Source organism: Zootoca vivipara, chromosome 10 (genome assembly GCF_963506605.1).
Source record: "Zootoca vivipara chromosome 10, rZooViv1.1, whole genome shotgun sequence".
Lineage (NCBI taxonomy): Eukaryota > Metazoa > Chordata > Lepidosauria > Squamata > Lacertidae > Zootoca > Zootoca vivipara.
The window spans coordinates 2,247,882-2,267,055 of record NC_083285.1 but is presented as its reverse complement, the minus strand read 5'-3'; the positions used below and the strand labels follow the sequence as shown (position 1 = coordinate 2,267,055).

Below are 19,174 nucleotides of genomic sequence, written 5' to 3'. Positions count from 1 at the left end.
CCTCCTCCGGGCGCCGCCTCCGCCAGCATGGGAAGTGAGTCGGCGGGCCGGGAGGGAGGGAGGGAGCGGGACGGCGGCCGAAGGGGGTCGGCCGCCCTGTGCCTGTTTGTGCCGCCTGCCTGCGGCTTCTCTTCCTGCTTCGGCTGCCTCGAAGGCGGGCGAGAGCGAGGCGGCTGCGGACGCTGCCTGGGGAAGGGAAGAGGGCGGCAGCGCCTCCGCCTCGGCCTGGTCCTTCCCCTGCTGGCGCCTCGCCGCTCTCGCCTGCCCTTCCGCGTAGGGAGGCTTGGCTGAGGCAGCCAGGCTGTTTTGGGGCCCCCTCCCCCACCGCCAGGAAAAGGTTGCTCAGGGTTCAAAAACAGACGCGCTGTAGGAAATGCAAAAAGGGCAAAACTGGAAACGGCAGGATTTGTTTTAAATGAGCAAGAATGAGTAAGGCAACAATCTTTAACGATCTTTCTCATAGATTTGTAGAATCGTAGAGTTGGAAGGGACCCCAGGAGTTATCTAATCCAACTCCACCCCCGCAATGCAGGAATCTCAACTAAATCATACTTGACAGGTGGACATTTAGCCTCTGCTCAGAAATCTCCAAGGAAGAAGCATCAACCACCACTTGTGAAAGTCTGCTCCACTGCCCAACAGCTATTGCTGCCAGAAAATTCTTCTTGATGTTTATTCAGAATCTCTTCTTGTAACTTGAATCTATTGTTTTGGGTTCCAAACTCGAGTCTGGAGCAAGAGAAAACAAACTTGCGCCATCTTCCATGTGACAGCCCTTTAGATATTTGAAGATGCATATCATATATGATACATTGTGAAACACCATGAGATCTATGGCTATAGGGTGGTCTACAAATTTAGTCAATTATCTTCTTCATAAGCATCTCAAGTAGAAAAGAAATGTTTTAGCTCACAAATCATTTTGAACCATCTTGCAAATTGTGATGTTAACCTTACAAATTGTGATGTTTCAATTAGTTCATATTATTTATTTCTTAAAATTTATAAAAGACTTGATTATGAACAACCTCTAAGCAGTTTACAAAAAGAATTAAACAAAATCATTGGTAAAAACAGCTGAAAACAACTACCGTAAAATATTACAAAAAATTAAAGTCGGTGATAAACCAATAACAGGTTAAAAACACAATGTCCTACATATCTAGATAGGCTTATCTTAACAAAAATGTTTTAGCAGGCACTGAAAAGAGTACAATGAAGGCATTTGCCTGATGTTAAGAGAAAAAGAATGTCAAAGTTTTGGTGCTGCCACAGTAAAAGATTGTTTCTTATAAATGCAGAATAAATACTATTATGTGGTAGCTGTAACAGTTCAAATTCTACAGATCGAAGTGATGAAGTGATCATATTTTGGGTCAGGTAAAGTGATGCCAAGTTGTTCAGGGCTTTACAGGCTAACAGTAACACCTTGAACTTGACTTGGTAGCAAATTGGCAATTAGTGGAGATCTCTGAGTTCCATGCTGTGTTCCATGCTGATGGGAGTCTCACTCCTGTCAGCAGTCATGCTGCAACATTCTGCACTGACTGGAGCTTCCAGATCAAGCACAAGGCAAGCCCCACATAAAGTGCCTTGCAATAATCCAGTCTTGATGTAACCAGTGCATGAATTGCTGCGGCTGATCTTTCCTGGTCCAGGAATGATCCCACCAGTCAATGCTAGTAAAAAATGCTTCTAGCCACAGAGGCCAGTGACAAAGCTGGATCCAGAAGCACCGCACCCCCCTCCCCACTGTGAACCTGCTCCTTCTGGGAGAGGGCAACCCCATCCAGGGTAGACAATGGACTAATTTCTCGATCAGATGTTTTGAACTACAACTCCCATCAGCTGATGGTAGTACAAAACAGCTACAGGGCACCAGATTGGCAAAAGCTGCTCACCTTTGCTTAGTTCAGGGGTAGGAAACTGGATCCAGCTCAGAGGATGGATGGATGGACCTTCCTCATCCCAACTTTGAGAGATGAGAAAGATCACTCTCAAGTCCTATTGAGTTCAATAGGGGAGAGTTAAGTATATGCTTAATTCTCCCACTGTGACCAGCAGCCTGTTCCTGTGTGTGTTTGGAAGTAAGTTCTATTGAATTCAGTTAAATGCACTCACAAATTAGCAAAGGATTTGAGTTTTCACTTTTAAAAAAAGTGTGTAACCTGGTTTGTGGCCAAAGTTCTATTTCACTAATATATAAGATAGAGCTGATGAAAATAGGGATTCTGTCCCGTCCTGCCCCCGCCCCCATCAAACCAGGGCATATATTTGCAGTCAATATATGGTCAGACGTCACCTGGAGTACTGTGTCCAGTTCTGGGCAGTCAATATATGGTCAGACCTCACCTGGAGTACTGTGTCCAGTTCTGGGCACCACAGTTCAAGAAGGATATTGACAAGCTGGAACGTGTCCAGAAGAGGGCAACCAAAATGGTCAAAGGCCTGGAAATGATGCCTTATGAGGAACGGCTTAAGGAGCTGGGTATGTTTAGCCTGGAGAAGAGAAGGTTAAGGGGTGATATGATAGCCATGTTCAAATATATAAAATGATGTCATATAGAGGAGGGAGAAAGGTTGTTTTCTGCTGCTCCAGAGAAGCGGACACAGAGCAATGGATTCAAACTACAAGAAAGAAGATTCCACCTAAACATTAGGGAGAACTTTCTCACAGTAAGAGCTGTTCGGCAGTGGAATTTGCTGCCAAGGAGTGTGGTGGAGTCTCCTTCTTTGGAGGTCTTTAAGCAGAGGCTTGACAGGCATATGTCAAGAATGCTTTGATGGTGTTTCCTGCTTGGCAGGGGGTTGGACTGGATGGCCCCTTGTGGTCTCTTCCAACTCTATGATTCTATGATTCTAGTCAGGAACACTAGTATGAGAAATTGAAACATTTTCTTATCTTGGGCTGGTCAAAACCTACATTCTGCTGTTTTAATATGTCTCTTCTTTAACAGTCAAATTTCTAGAAGTTATTAAGCCTTTCTGTGCTGTTCTTCCGGAAATCCAGAAGCCAGAAAGAAAAGTAAGTGCACATCATGGTGTCTCTTTTATTTGTGCAATGTTGATCAAATGCATTTTGAATTAACACAGTGAGGTTTCTTTCAGGAAACATGCTTGAGATCATGTAGTCTCTTTAGGCTGTTGTTGTTTAGTTGTTTAGTCGTGTCTGACTCTTCGTGACCCCATGGACCAGAGCACGCCAGGCACTCCTGTCTTCCACTGCCTCCCGCAGGTTGGTCAAACTCATGTTCGTAGCTTCGAGAACACTGTCCAACCATCTTGTCCTCTGTCGTCCCCTTCTCCTTGTGCCCTCCATCTTTCCCAGCATCAGGGTCTTTTCCAGGGAGTCTTCTCTTCTCATGAGGTGGCCAAAGTATTGGAGCCTCAGCTTCACGATCTGTCCTTCCAGTGAGCATTCAGGGCTGATTTCCTTCAGAATGGATAGGTTTGATCTTCTTGCAGTCCATGGGACTCTCAAGAGTCTCCTCCAGCACCATAATTCAAAAGTATCCATTCTTCGGTGATCAGCCTTCTTTATGGTCCAGCTCTCACTTCCATACATCACTACTGGGAAAACCATAGCTTTAACTATACGGACCTTTGTCGGCAAGGTGATGTGTCTGCTTTTTAGGATGGTTTGTCATTGCTTTTCTCCCAAGAAGCAGGCGTCTTTTAATTTCATGACTGCTGTCACCATGTGCAGTGATCATGGAACCCAGGAAAGTAAAATCTCTCAGTGCCTCCATTTCTTCCCCTTCTATTTGCCAGGAGGTGGTGGGACCAGTGGCCATGATCTTAGTTTTTTTGATGTTGAGCTTCAGACCATATTTTGCGCTCTCCTCTTTCACCCTCATTAAAAGGTTCTTTAATTCCTCCTCACTTTCTGCCATCAAGGTTGTGTCATCTGCATATCTGAGGTTGTTGATATTTCTTCCGGCAATCTTAATTCTGGCTAGGGATTCATCTAGTCCAGCCTTTCGCATGATGAATTCTGCATACAAGTTAAATAAGCAGGGAGACAATATATAGCCGTGTTGTACTCCTTTCCCAATTTTGAACCAATCAGTTATTCCATATGCATATTCCATATTCTTTAGTCTATGTACTACCTATTTAGGTTTCTCTGGCTCTTCGGAATACTGTATACAGGCCCTTAGTTTGTTTGACATTGTGACAAAGTTTGTATTTGGGGATGCAAGTTGTGCTCTTCAAAAATCTAAATGTGTAAAAATCCCTCTATGTTGAAGTGGTTGCTTAGGTGCTGACATGTTTCATTGATGTAGCCCTATGTTTCTTTGGTCTAGTCACATGGAGCGCAACCTAGCAAACATTGGTCACAACCAACAGAGCAATCCCAACCCACAGCCCTCCATACTGGAGGTGGTTGGGACGAGGTGGAGGTGTCCCTCTTCCAAACCCTACTCAGCTCTGCCAGCTAGGGAGCACTGCTCCCAAACAGATGCAATGCCCCTGCTCAAGCCAGGGTGGGGAGAGAAGCCACTCTGTGGGCAGAAGCTACAGGGTCCTGAGCTGGACTTGCTGTTGTCCCGTGACTACAATGGGCTTCATCTGAGCTTCTTCACTGTGCCATTTTGGGACCTGGCATATCAAAGAAGCATTTATTCCTGTTCTCCTCACATTCCACTTTTGGCATGAGTGGCAGGACTGTGGATGCCCCCCTGGCTCTGCCACACCATCAAGCCTCATCATAGCTGACTGTGGGGTTTAGATTACAGCCCAAGTCTGCAATCCTATCATCTTCTTCTTTGGCGATCACTCGTAGCCAAGTAAGATTGTCTTCCATAAACACGGTTTTAACAATGGGTCCGTAAGTGACTGTGGAGGCCGATTCTGGATCCACACGTCCTTCCACAGTGGGGACATTGGTTTCCAGGCAGGAGTTGATCACGGTGTGGATTTGCCAAGCGTGCCTTCCTCTTAGCATGTTTCGCCCTTGCGTCCTGAGATCGAGTTTCTTCAAAGCCCATGACACCTTTGGTAAAGGCTGTTCTCCCTTTGAGAAGCTTACAAAAAGCTTGGCCTATCACTCAACATCCAAAAGCAACCCTATACATACTTAGCTGAGAGTAATCCCCATTGAACTTAATGGGCATGACTTCTGAGTAGATATGCCTAGATTGCAGTGCCTAGCCCATTGAGTCCAGTGGAATAAGCATTTTACTTTGCCTCTTAAGTAAGAACTTAAGGGTCAGATGTATTGTTGTTGTACAACAGGATGTGCAGACGGTTAGTGCTTCCTGTTCCTTTGCCACTTTGGAAGTACAGACATTGTCTCTCCTCAGTATTGGAGATACACAAGTTAGCTCCCATGTCAGAGCTCGTACATACCTTCTGGACTGGTGAAATGTGAATACTGTATTTTCAATATAAGATAACACCCCAAAGAGCTGCACTTACTCTACCTACATACCCCTGATAGTATAGCCTTGTAATCAAGCCCACGGAGGTTACTAAGCCACAGAACATATGAACTGACCTCTTGGGGGCTGGCAGAGGACAGATGGAGAGCTGTGTCTGTCTGTGCTGGACAGACATTTGGAGGGACTGCCCTGGTTACTTGGATGCTGGTGTCTAAATACAAGTCTGCCTTAAACTGCCAGTTAAAGGTAAAGGGGCCCCTGACCATCAGGTCCAGTCATGTCCGACTCTGGGGTTGCGGCGCTCATCTCGCTCTATAGGCCGAGGGAGCCGGCGTTTGTCCGCAGACAGCTTCCGGGTCATGTGGCCAGCATGACAAAGCTGCTTCTGGCGAACCAGAGCAGCGCACGGAAACGCCGTTTACCTTCCCGCCGGAGCGGTCCCTATTTATCTACTTGCACTTTTGATGTGCTTTCGAACTGCTAGGTGGGCAGGAGCAGGGACCGAGCAACGGGAGCTCACCCCGTTGCAGGGATTCGAACCGCCGACCTTCTGATCAGCAAGCCCTAGGCTCAGTGGTTTAACTCACAGCGCCACCTGGGTCCCAAACTGCCAGTTAGGGCTGCTTTATTGTATGTTCATTATACTATTGTCCTGCCCCCACCAATATCATACTACAGTGGTACCTCGAGTTACAAACGCTTCAGGTTACAAACTCCGCTAACCTGGAAGAGTTACCTCGAGTTGAAAAGTTTGCCCCAGGATGAGAACGGAAATCATTTGCTGGCAGCGTAGTGGCAGCCAGAGGCCCCATTAGCGAAAGCACGCCTCTAGTTAAGAACAGTTTCAAGTTAGGAACGGACCTCTGAAACCAATTAAGTTCCTAAATAGAGGTACCACTGTATATTAAAAATGAGACTTCTCTTTTTTCCTTTTTCTGTTTTGCAGATTCAGTTCAGAGAAAAGGTTTTATGGACAGCTATCACCCTCTTCATTTTTCTAGTATGCTGCCAGGTAAGTATCAACGTAGTAATAACTGGCACACAGGGCTGGAGACAGTAAGGGGGGTTATTGCCATGCAGGAAAAATGTCCCAGAAGTAAAGCACTATCTTAGAAACAACCAACAATTCACATTTTAAAAGAAAAGAAAAAAGCTCAGTGAATTATTCAAACAAAAAAGTATGATATTGGCTTGAAAATAACCTGGGACTTTTAACATTCTTTCTGTTGGGACTGTTTCAGGTCACAATCCTGTATCCTCTTAAGCTCACCTGAGTAGACACGTATAGGTTTAACATTGTTTTCAAGCTTTAACCAACAGCCACATAATTGAGAGAGTATTGAAGTAAACTGCTGATTAGTGCAGGATTATATTTGTCTGTGCTCAACAAATGGATGATTGGTGGGGGGGGGGAGGGGATTCCCGTGTGTGTGTATGTGTGTGTGTATATATAGTGTAATGTTGCTATGAATCTTGCAGATACCATTGTTTGGAATAATGTCCTCCGACTCCGCAGATCCTTTCTACTGGATGAGAGTCATTCTTGCATCAAACAGAGGTCAGGGTTCTAATCATGTCTCCTGCATATACTGTATTTTTCCGTGTATTGGACGAGGTTTTTTGACCCAAAATCGCATCAAAAACCGGGGTCGTCCAATACACGGATAGTGGCATGGCCGGGGGGGGGGGGGGGAGCAGTGCGCTGCCAACTAGCTCTTTGGCGGGAGCACAAATTCACCCGATGCCGCTGCATGCATGGGGAGCACTCCCTGGATCGTTTCCCATGCGTGGCGGCATCGGGGGAAGGTTGCGCTCCTGCAAACCAGATGGCTGTGGGGGGGGGGGGAGAGGCTCAACAACTTTGGGTCATCTCCCCTCATTTTCTTAAAATTTAGTCCCCCAAAATGGGGGGTCCCTTATACAAGGGGGCATCTTATAGACAGAAAAGTACGGTAGTTGGGGTCACATTGATAAGAATGTGCAATTGACAAGTGATCTTTTTATCCTGAAATTACAATTTGCATTGGTCTTTGGTACTGAGAAGCTAAATAGTAAGTTTTGTTAGAATTTGGAAAGTACTTGATGGGTAACAAAATTACTGTAATTTGGTATGTGAATGATATTTATCTATATTTTGCAAAATGTTCCCCCTCCCTATCACTGAAGATCTCTTGGATACATTATCAGCAGCTAATTTTACTTGGAAGACCACTTGCTATATATATAGATATAGATATACAGTGGAACCTCGGTTTATGAACACCTCGGTTTATGAACACTGCGGACCCATCTGGAACGGATTAATTCATTTTCCATTACTTTCAATGGGAAAGTTCGCTTCAGTTTATGAACGCTTCAGTTTATGAACAGACTTCCGGAACCAATTGTGTTCATAAACCGAGTTACCACTGTAGATATATACTGTGTGTGTGTGTATATATATGTGTGTGTGTGTGTGTGTGTGTGTGTGTAGAGCAAGTGGTCTTCCAAGTAAAATTAGCTGCTGACCATGTATCCAAGAGATCTGCAGTGATAGGGAGAAAAAACATTTTGCATATACACATACATACATACATACACACACAGAGTGCTTTTTTCTTTAAAAAAATGTTTAGCGGTACTCTCATTTTCCTACTCATTTTGAAATACTGCCCCTCAATGAGGCCAAACTTAGATTTACAAAATGTTTAGGGGTATGCGTACCCCTATTTCCCGTCCTCCCCCCTGGAAAAAGCACAGTGTGTACGTGTGTGTGTGTGTGTGTGTGTGTGTGTGTGTGTGTGTGTAATCAGTGCAGGTCTCTGAGACAGGGTCAGCAGCTAGTTTTACTTGGAAGACCACTTTTTTGGGGGGGGGGCATTCTCTGTTTCTCCAAAGTGGGCTCTTGCAAATCCAATAGCCAATGAAGCCACCTGCTGAACCTGTCAACTGGGGGGGAGGGGTGTATGTGACTTGTATTTCTGAAAGCGCCACATCTGACTCCCATTTCCTCTGTAAGATTTCTGATTTTAACTATGTAGTGCAGAGCAAGGAATTCTCAAAATGAGGCCATGGAGAGAAAGAGATTATGCAACCCATTCCAGATAATATGAGCCATGCTAAAGACACTGTACAGTTGAATCTTGATATTGTCTAGGAGACCTGGAGGGAAGGTATTTATTTCTAATTTGTACGGTAAATTAGTGTGCTCTCTTGTGCTTTTAAGAGCAGCTAATGCTGTTTGTGGAAATACCGTACTCTTCCACCCTTAATCCTGTTTAATACTGCAAGCACTCTGGATGCAGTGTTCAAAGCCCAGCACTATGGTTAGGTATGTGACCAATTATATTTGAAAGACAATGCTAGGGGGGGGGAATATGCGGTGAACTGACACTTTGTATTACTTTACACTATTGTTGAGAGTATCTTCTCCTTTGCAGGCACGTTGATGGAGCTAGGTATCTCTCCCATTGTGACATCTGGTTTAATTATGCAGTTACTGGCTGGAGCCAAGATCATTGAAGTTGGTGACACACCAAAAGACAGAGCCCTTTTTAATGGTGCTCAGAAGTGTGAGTAATAATATCTTTGCCATAATGGAAACTTCCTTTCTTCTTAGCCAGGCATCCCCAAACTTTGGCCTTCCAGATGTTTTGGACTACAATTCCCATCTTCCCCGACCACTGGTCCTGTTAGCTAGGGATCATGGGAGTTGTAGGCCAAAACATCTGGAGGGCCGCAGTTTGAGGATGCCTGTTCTTAGCTAATGCTTTATTGAATTGTAGTAACCATTTTGAATTTGTTGTTGTTTGCTTTATTTATATGTGATTGTGTTTGATAGTACAGTGGACGCTCAGGTTGCGAACGTGGGTTGTGTTTTGGCGCATGTGCAAAGCGCAATTTAGCGCTTCTGCACATGCGCGAGCGTCAAAACCCGGAAGTAACCCGTTCCGGTACTTCCGGGTTCGGCGCAGTGTGCAATCCAAAAACACACAACCTGAAGCGTCTGTAACCTGAGGTATGACTGTATAGTGATTGTAATGTTTGTTGGTTTCAGTGCTTTTGTGATTATTGTGAGCCGCTTTGCATTCAACGTTTATTGTTGGAAAAGCAGAATAGACATTTTAAATCAAAATCAAATCAAACTTTACTTATGTCTGTTAGGTCATACAAGCAGGGAATACCTGCCTCTTTTGTTGTTATTTCAGTGTTTGGAATGATAATTACTATTGGGCAAGCAATTGTGTATGTCATGACTGGGATGTATGGAGATCCTGCAGAAATGGGGGCTGGAGTTTGTCTCCTGATTATAATTCAGGTACGCCTTCTGAATACTCTAAGTATAGTTAATAATTCTTTGTAACTGGTTCTTATTGTTAATTTTGATATTTCCTGTAAACCACTTAGAGGTTTTATTACAATGAAGCAGCATATAAATTTTGTTAAATAAATATATATATATATATTCAGTATTAAAAATTAAAGCAACTATATGTCCCTCAGTCAGTATACTAACAAAGGGAAATCAAACTTCCTTAAAAGTTCTAATTTATTTTGTGCCTTCTCTCAGATCACTCACCAAGGTGCTGTACCAGCTAGATAATATTCTATGATTATTTTTTGTGCTATTAAAGGGATTGGACCAAGGCATATGTAAAAACAAGATATGAGATCTTTTTTAAAAAACACATCTACTTGGATTTCTCCAATGAATATCCAGGAGTCAATTAACTATCTTTATTTTTGATAACACACCATTCTCTGTTTTGACAGCGGGTGGCACTGTGGGTTAAACCACTGAGCCTAGGGCTTGCCGATCAGAATGTCGGCGGGGGCTCGAATCCCCATGATGGGGTGAGCTCCCGTTGCTTGGTCCCTGCTCCTGCCCACCTAGCAGTTCGAAAGCACGTCAAAGTGCAAGTAGATAAGTAACGCTCCGGCGGGAAGGTAAACGGCGTTTCCATGTGCTGCTCTGGTTTGCCAGAAGCGGCTTTGTCATGCTGGCCACATGACCTGGAAGCTGTACGCCGGCTCCCTCGGCCAATAACGCAAGATGAGCGCTGCAACCCCAGAGCCGGTCACGACTGGACCTAAGGTCAGGGGTCCCTTTCCCTTTACTAGCTCCTCTAATTTTGGTACTATTCTTGTTGATGAGATTTTCTTTCAAGCATCTATGCTAAGAACTGGAGCATACATTTTAGTGATGATTCCAGAGGTTGTTGTTACTTCCATTACTCAACTGGAATGACAGAAGGAGGAACTGCAACTCTGAGAGCAAATGTGGCCCACTTTGGAACAAAGCAAATCAGATATTAAACCACTTTTGTGGATCTTTTGGTGTTTTTCACCCACAGTTGTTTGTTGCCGGCTTGATAGTACTGCTACTAGATGAGCTCTTGCAGAAAGGTTATGGCTTGGGCTCTGGGATTTCCCTCTTTATTGCTACCAACATCTGTGAAACCATTGTCTGGAAGGCTTTCAGTCCTACAACTATTAACACTGGCAGAGGTATAGTACACTTTGAAGATCTGACGTTTTGACCAAATGCATGCTTGTCAGCTGCTTTCTTTGGGTTAATTTAGTGAGTGACCATGGATGTGGGAATGGATGAGATCTGCGGATGGGGAACTAAATGAAGACATGGCATAGTGAAGGCACAACCTTTGCACCAAATGAACTTTTACAAGATGTGATATTAGAACAATCTCTTCACAAACAGCAAAATGTCCCAGATCACTGGCTCCCAATTGGTGGCCTGCGGACCCCAGGGGGTCCACGTAACACACCCAGGAGGTCCGTGGCACATACCCACCAACTGTCCAGTCCACCCCGTTTGGGGGGCCATGTTCTCGCACAGGTTGCCTGACGTGTGGCCCAGTTTTGCTCTGGGACATGTTGGAGGATATGGTGGCACCACATGCAGATAACAAACATTACCACAGAGATACCAACATTTTTAAAAGTAGGGGATCCATAGCTTGGCTTTTGAAAAGTGAGCCACCCAGTACTTAGCTAATTGGGAGCCACTGTCTTAGGTCACTATGCCTGCTTTATTTTCTGCTGCAGAAGGATAAGGAGGCAGCAGGGTTTTGATTATTATTTTTTTGCAGGGTGGGAGGCAAAATTGATCTGGGTTTCTTAACAGACTCTGGCAGACTCACTGTCCAGGAGGCTTTCTCATTGTGATAGCCATGTTACCACACCATGTCAGAGCAGAAGGTCACTGTGCATGTATGGTGAGGCCTACCACCATAGTGAAACTTCTGGAGCTCCCAAGAGTCTGGAACAAGATTCCTTTTGTGATTTATGATTTGTTCATTTATGTAATATATGCTGAATGGAAATACTGTGGCACAGTTGCTGTTTTCTGATGAAAGAATAACCCCGTAGTTGGGGCATCTTGCTTGCTGTGTCAAAAGTCTGCCTGGAAATCTGCAGTACAGAAATGTTAACTTTATTTGTTTTAGCCTCTCCAGCTTCAGCTGCAGAGTCGCGGTCTACCTGTAGAGAAGCAGTGCCCTTTTTGTGCTGAGAGCTTAGCATCTAGCATAACTTTTAAAATCCAAAGGGGCAATCCTATCATCACTTGTGCCTAGGTAAGTCCCATTGACCTCAGTGGGAATCATACACAATTAATTCAATGCAGGATTGCAACCCAGATTCTGTAACTGTTCCATCTCTCTGAGTGAGTTTCTCCCTTCTGATTTCCGAATTTTTTATTTCCTTGGATTTGCTTCTGCTACTGTGCCACACTATTTTATCTTCTGCTTGTCTGCATTTTCTCTCTTAACACTTCTGTTTTCCAGACTACTGATAGCTGGGGTGTGTGTGTGTGGAATAGTCCACTCTTGCACACCAGGAGGTTTACTTCTGGCGTGTGCAAAAGTAAGAATTATCTGAGCTCAGAGAAGCCTGCCTCCCGAGTCACTGTTCTGAGCATGCCTCCTAATTATGCAGTCACATACATGAACCCAGTGCCTAGACACAGCAGAGTTATTTACCCCTCTTGGAGGTTGACTGGAAGAAGGCAACACCAGAAAAGTGAATTATGCAGAAGAGATTTAATTAACTGAGGCATTGTTCGTGGGTGGTTCCCTAGACTGGATGGAGGGAAGATTGCCTGCTCTGGATGGGGTTACACTCCCTCTGAAGGAGCAGTACGCAGGTTGGGGGCACTCCTGGATTCTCTGCAGTCACTTGAAGCTCAGGTGGCCTCAGTGGCCCAGAGTCCTTCCGTCAACTTTGGTTGGTGGCCCAGCTATGCCCCTATCTGGACAGGGATAGCCTAACTTCTGTTGTCTTGGTTAGATTCCTGCACAGTGTTATATGTGGTGCTGCCTGTGAGGACAGTTTAGAAATGTCAGCTGGTGTGGAATTTGGCAGCCAGGTTGCTCACAGGCACAAGAGAGGTTCAGCATATTACACCAGGCATCCCCAAACTTCGGCCCTCCAGATGTTTTGGACTACAGTTCCCATCATCCCTGACCACTGGTCCTGTTAGCTAGGGATCATGGGAGTTGTAGGCCAAAACATCTGGAGGGCCGCAGTTTGGGGATGCCTGTATTACACTGATCCTGGCCTGACTGCAGTTGCTGCCAATTAGTTTCTGGGCCTAATTCAAAGTGCTGGTTTTGACCTATAAAGCCACAAATGGCTGAGGACTGCAATACTTCAAGGACTGCTTCTCCCCATATGAACTGACCCAAACCCTGTAATCATGATCTGGGGCCCTTCTTTGTATGCCGCCTCCTTGAGAAGTCCAGAAGGTGGCAACATGGGAACGGGCCTTCTCTGCAGTGGCTCCCCGTTTGTGGAATGCTCTCCCCTGGCACCTTTCTAACCTATCTTTAGGCGCCAGGCAAAAACATACCTCTTCTCTCAGGCCTTCAGCTAATTAAACAATGGTCTTTTAAACAGGGGGCCATGTATTGTTTGTTACCATGTGTGTGTGTGTGTGTGTTTGTGTGTGTGTGTGTTGCATTGCAAACTGCCCTGTGATCCTCAGATAAAGGGCGTTATAGAAATGTAATAAATTTATTATTTTTAAATGCATCACCCTAGCAGTTCTTTTGGGGCAAATATTTTGTAAATTATGACTTTACACTATCACAATTCAGACATAGTTAATTTGCTTATTAATCTGAGCTCTGAACAATATTTTTGGTCACAAAAACAAACTAGGAAGTCTTCCATTAGTCATATGTTTCCCATTTTGATTGAATTAGAAATTATGGAGAATAGATTTGGAATAGACTAGAATATTACACTGTCATTTGTAGTTTGCTTAATACCTAACCTTTACTTGGAGTTCTTATTCACAGCTTCCTGGCTCAGAGGAAACAGAAAGCTAGAATTAATGGGAAACTTCCTGGGAATTTTTTGCTTGGCCAAAGTGAGGAGCCAAAAGTTCAGACATCTTGTTCATATCTCAGCTTAGTAAGTCAAGATACAGTTGTCCAAATCTAGTCACTGAGTTGTAGTAACTTTTTGGATTACAACACCCAAATTTTGTAAAAAGAAAAAAGAAAAAAGCATGATGTCCTGCATTAAAAAACAGATATGTGTTGTCATGTTTGAGGTTTTGTAATACCTGTAGAAGTTCAACACAATTTATTTTATTTGTACGCAGTCCTTTTTAGCGTTCTGTTCCTTGTCAGATTTCATTCCTTGCAATTTTTTTTCTGTGTTAATTCCATTTCCATCTCTTATTAAAAATGAGCTTGTTTATCACCTGGTGAAATTTATCACCAGGCTTGTACTGGAGTTACTGATTATTATTTTTGGTACACACAGGAACTGAATTTGAAGGTGCCGTCATTGCCTTGTTCCACCTTTTGGCTACACGAACCGACAAAGTCCGTGCTTTACGGGAGGCTTTCTACCGCCAGAACTTGCCTAATCTTATGAATCTGATTGCTACAGTATTTGTGTTTGCTGTAGTTATATATTTCCAGGTAGGTGAAGTCTGCTGCGTACATCTTACTACAGAACTATTATTTTCCCCTCACAAAGGAACCGTGCTCTAAGCATCCTAAACAGCCCTAAAGGAGCTGTGAGTAGCTCGCCAGATGCCAGAACATTCACTGTAGCATTTGTGTCAGGAGGAAGGCCACATTTCAAGTTTGCAAACAACTTTTGTTAGGATAATTTTTATTCCAAATTAGTTTGACAAAATAATAAATTTCTCTGGCATAAAATAAACGAGGCTGTGTTCTTTTGGGTACAATGAACAAATGCTGCAATCCTTTTCAGCAGCCAAGGCCCCTATGAGGCTGCACCACTGCTTGGGTGTTCCTGCAAGGCTGTGCTCTCTCTCACACAGCCTCGTGGCATTGCAGGCCCCTGGATCCCTCAGCACCTTAAAGGCATTTTGCCCCTTTGTCTGTCTCTGTCTGTCTTGTCTCTCTCTCAGTCACAGCTACTCCCAGCACTTTATCAGTGTTCCCTCACCAAATTCCTTCCTTCCTTCTCGCTAGCCCACTGTTGCTTCTCCTCCCATATCTCTTCCTGTTTCCCCAGGCAATAAGTCTTATGAAACATATTAAACAAAAACATTATACAAATCCAAAGCATACACACACAAAAACATCCCCATGCACACACACATACCTACACTGAGATAAGTCATTGGTGGAACTGCTTGGGCATACCTAGTGGGACTTGATTTAAAACAGAAGTGGGGTCTGGTGCCATGCCACAAGCAACTTTTGAGAAGTGTCCTTTGTTCAAAAGCAGGTTCTGATTGAGATTGAGTGTGGGGAAAGAGGCATGGGACAGACAGAAGAGTCCTTGTATGTAGTGGCTGAGCTGGGAGGATTCTCGATTGTGACAGTGAAAATGGGCAGAGAGAGAGGAGAGGCACAATTGTGCATCTATAGAAGCAAGAGAGCTTAAGAAAAGACAGTGGAGATTTGAAATGTGGAGTGGTCTGGATGGGGAAGGGATGGAGGACTCAGACAAGGAGTATGGAGGGTGAAAGAGTGGCCACAGAGAAGTTCTGCTCGTGACGATTAATTGTAGAGGAGAGGAATTGTATATTGATTTGAAAAAAACTAGGCAAAACCTTTGCTTCTGGCTTCTAGACTTCAGTGTGCAGGCATGACCTGATAAATCCTTGGACTCAGGATCACAGATGACCAGTTCTGGTTAATTATAATAGAAAGGCAAATAATCCAGTCCAAAGTTCCAAGCCACTTAACAATTTCTGTGACTTCTTAGTGAATACATTTCTGGTTTTCTTATAGCTTAGTGATTAACTTTTCTTTTTTCCTTCCCAAGGGATTTCGTGTTGATCTCCCAATCAAGTCTGCTCGCTATCGCGGACAATACAGTAGCTATCCTATCAAACTCTTTTACACCTCCAACATCCCCATCATTCTTCAGTCTGCCTTAGTTTCCAACCTCTATGTTATTTCTCAAATGCTGTCTGTGCGGTTCAGTGGCAACTTCTTGGTAAACTTACTTGGGAAGTGGGCGGTAAGTATTCACCTGTTCCTAGAATGCTGCCTTTACAAGTAGCAGTATGTTAGCTTTTGACCTGCAAAAGGCACTAATGCTGCCGGTGTGTTTACTGTTTCCTCTCCAGGACGTCAGTGGCGCTGGTCCAGCACGTGCCGACCCTGTTGGAGGCCTCTGCTATTACCTCTCCCCTCCAGAATCCATGGGTGCTCTATTTGAGGATCCTGTCCATGTAATTGTTTATATCATATTTATGTTGGGTTCCTGTGCATTTTTCTCCAAGACGTGGATTGAAGTGTCAGGATCATCTGCAAAAGATGTAGGTGTTTTTCATGACTGTTCTGTAAACCTTTGCTGCTGTTCTTTGCACAAGGCTAGTTTCTAATTATCAGAAACACTGCAGCCGCCTGATACACATGTGTTTCTGCAGGTTGCCAAGCAACTGAAAGAACAGCAAATGGTGATGAGAGGCCACAGGGATACATCCATGGTTCATGAATTAAACAGGTAAGAGTTGCTGTGAGTTTCAAATTTACCCACTAAGGAGTAAGACCATGGAACCAAACAGCACCAAGCATGTGGTGCTGTGGGTTAAACCAGAGCCTAGGGCTTGCTGATCAGGTGGTCGGCGGTTCGAATCCCCGCGATGGGATGAGCTCCCGTTGCTCGGTCCCAGCTCCTGCCAACCTAGCAGTTCGAAAGCACGACAAAGTGCAAGTAGATAAATAGGTTACCTTCCTACAGCAGGAAGGTAAACAGTGTTTCCATGCGCTGCTGTGGTTCGCCAGAAGCGGCTTTGTCATGCTGGCCACATGACCTGGAAGCTGTACGCCGGCTCCCTCGGCCAGTAAAGCAAGATGAGCGCCGCAACCCCAGAGTCGGTCATGACTGGACCTAATGGTCAGGGGTCCCTTTACCTTTACTTATAATATGTTGGGGGCAGAACACAGATGCATTCCAGCTCAATCCTGCTGCCTCTACCTGGCCCCTTGTTGCTGCAGTCACAAGCACAAAGAAATATTGGGCTTTGTGGGTAGAAGTGATTCAAACTCAGGCTGTTATTAACTACAGTCATACCTCGGTTTAAGTACGCTTCAGGTTGAGTACTTTCAGTTTAAGTACTCCACGGGCCCATCTGGAACGGATTAATCCACTTTCCATTACTTTCACTAGGAAAGTTCGCTTCAGGTTAAGTACAGACTCCCGGAACCGTACCACTGTAGTCTACAGCTTTTTCAGCCTCTCTAGTGAATCAAGAGGCATGTTTTCATTTTCACGAGTCTAGTTTAACTTAATGGGGGGTTAGGATTGAAGTCATAATGACTTACTGTGCAGAAGACTGAGTTCAGCCTGGTAGGCCCACATTAAAAGTGATTTCTTCCCACAGGTACATCCCCACAGCAGCTGCATTTGGAGGCTTGTGCATCGGGGCCCTCTCTGTCTTAGCTGACTTCCTTGGTGCCATTGGCTCAGGGACCGGCATTCTGCTTGCTGTCACCATTATTTATCAATATTTTGAGATATTTGTCAAAGAACAGGCAGAGGTTGGAGGGGTGGGTGCTTTATTTTTCTAAATGTTGACATATCATGTGATGTGTAAGAAAGGAAGTCCTGTATTTTGATGACATACAATCTTTTATTGCCAGTCCCTCCCCCACCCCCGTTCCAAGTGCTACTTGCCATATTTCTCATAAGTGGTATTGCACAATGCCTGTGTGCGGCTTCTATTCCAGCTGCCTTAAGAATAAAATGTTTACATGGTCTGAGTTAAAAATACAAAAAATATCTCCATTGTTGCCCGTGATGCTGGAAACCAGTGCATCTGCCTTCCTGTGGAAATCGTCAAAAGATGCCCATTTTGCTAGAGAACACTTTGCACACTCCATTACGAGGTTTGAATGTACCTGCACACACTGGCAAAAGGGAACCACAACAGTAGAGTTCCAAGTGGCCACATGTGAGAATCCCTAAGCTTATTTTTAAAAGTACATACAATCCCCCCCCAAAAAAATATTTTACATGAATTCCTTTTTATATACAACTTAAAGAAATGTGACCTGTTGCATACCCAACTCTCCTGGTGTGTGGTCAGTGTCTGATGCCTTCGCCATGTTCCCTTGCAAGCGCCATGCTTTGAAGCCAGGAGGGGTGTGAGCATTTTAATAACTATCTCACTTGCAAATTTGGAGTCTGTAAAGGCACATGGCAGGAGTAAGGTTGGAAGTCCTTATCCAAGATTCCCAGCAGCCAGGAGCAGCCTTCTAAGTGCTGCTTTGCCTTATTGTAGACCCATGTGTTCTTTGAAGCAGGGGGAATCTGTACTGTTGAAACTTCTCCCCTTCTTCTTCCAAATGAGAAAAAAGCAAAGCCCTAGGTCTTAAAGCAGAGGAAATCAGCAAGTCACGCTGAAAAAGAAATCATTGTGCTTCTTGGCAGCAGTGTAAGCATTGTAAACATTAGACAATAAACTTATTTAATTAAAAGGTTGCTTTATTCGTTGTGTAAGATGCTTTACTTACTAACTTTCAATTCTCCCATTAAACTCAAGGGACTTAACGTTGGCTGGATAAAAATACTTTTACTAGAGCCTGTAAGGTACCTAGTGCTAACTCTCATTTGGGATTTATAAAAACTGGCTAAGAGAGATTAGCTAGGGGTTTGTTTGGTTTGGTTTTTTTTTCTTTTTTTCTTTTTGAGAGAGAGATTAGCTTGCTGAAGACAGCCTGCTTCCCCTTCTTCACTAGAGATTTATGGGCTCTGGTACTTGTTCTTACTACGGTATGTGCAAACTGCTTTAGCATGATTTTTATTTTGTTAAAATAGTTGGTGTGCCCCCAAGCCAAGAAGTGATTTTGCTACTCTCAAGGTGTGTAACATTACATTTGGTGTTGCCACAGCCTTCTCACCTTCTGTTTAGCACGTAGAAGTCTTTTAACAGCAGAGTTCTACTATCCTGGTTTGTAACACTGCAGTATCTATGGCATGGGAGTCTCCTGTGTCCTTACTTGCAGCACTACAGTTTGCAAAAGGGCACTCACAATGCTCCTTGCCACTCTGCCTTTATTTAAAACATTTATACCCTATGTCTTCCTGTATTAAAAAATCCACCCCAACAAAAAATAAAAAGCAAACTAAAAACTCTAGACTATTACAAGCAACAGTCAATGTGAGAAAATGTCCACATCGACTCAAAAACTTGACTCTTGACATCTCTGTGGACAGTATTCAAAAACTAAGCTGCTACTACAGTAGACATCTTCTGTCTGGTAAGCACCTGGCTAACTTCTCAAGTGACCATGGGATATTGTCATACAGTGCATGTACATTGTTAATCCCAAGTTGTGAGACAGCTC

At 44.1% G+C, this 19,174-nt stretch overlaps 1 protein-coding gene across 2 annotated transcripts; it reads left to right on the top strand.

Moving 5' to 3' along the window:
* SEC61A2 (SEC61 translocon subunit alpha 2) lies at positions 1-17,897 on the top strand. Of its 2 annotated transcripts, none has more exons than XM_060279489.1 (12): positions 1-34; positions 2,958-3,025; positions 6,331-6,396; positions 6,864-6,942; positions 8,804-8,935; positions 9,572-9,681; positions 10,718-10,871; positions 14,157-14,317; positions 15,642-15,839; positions 15,949-16,140; positions 16,252-16,328; positions 17,209-17,897. In XM_060279489.1, exons 1-12 carry the CDS (start codon positions 28-30, stop codon positions 17,393-17,395), a joined length of 1,431 nt encoding a protein of 476 aa, XP_060135472.1. In that variant the 5' UTR covers positions 1-27; the 3' UTR covers positions 17,396-17,897. The 2 variants fall into 2 exon arrangements, with proteins under 2 accessions (XP_060135472.1, XP_060135473.1); XM_060279490.1 differs by lacking the exon at positions 1-34 and adding an exon at positions 61-429.
* Positions 17,898-19,174: the final 1,277 nt, after the last annotated feature.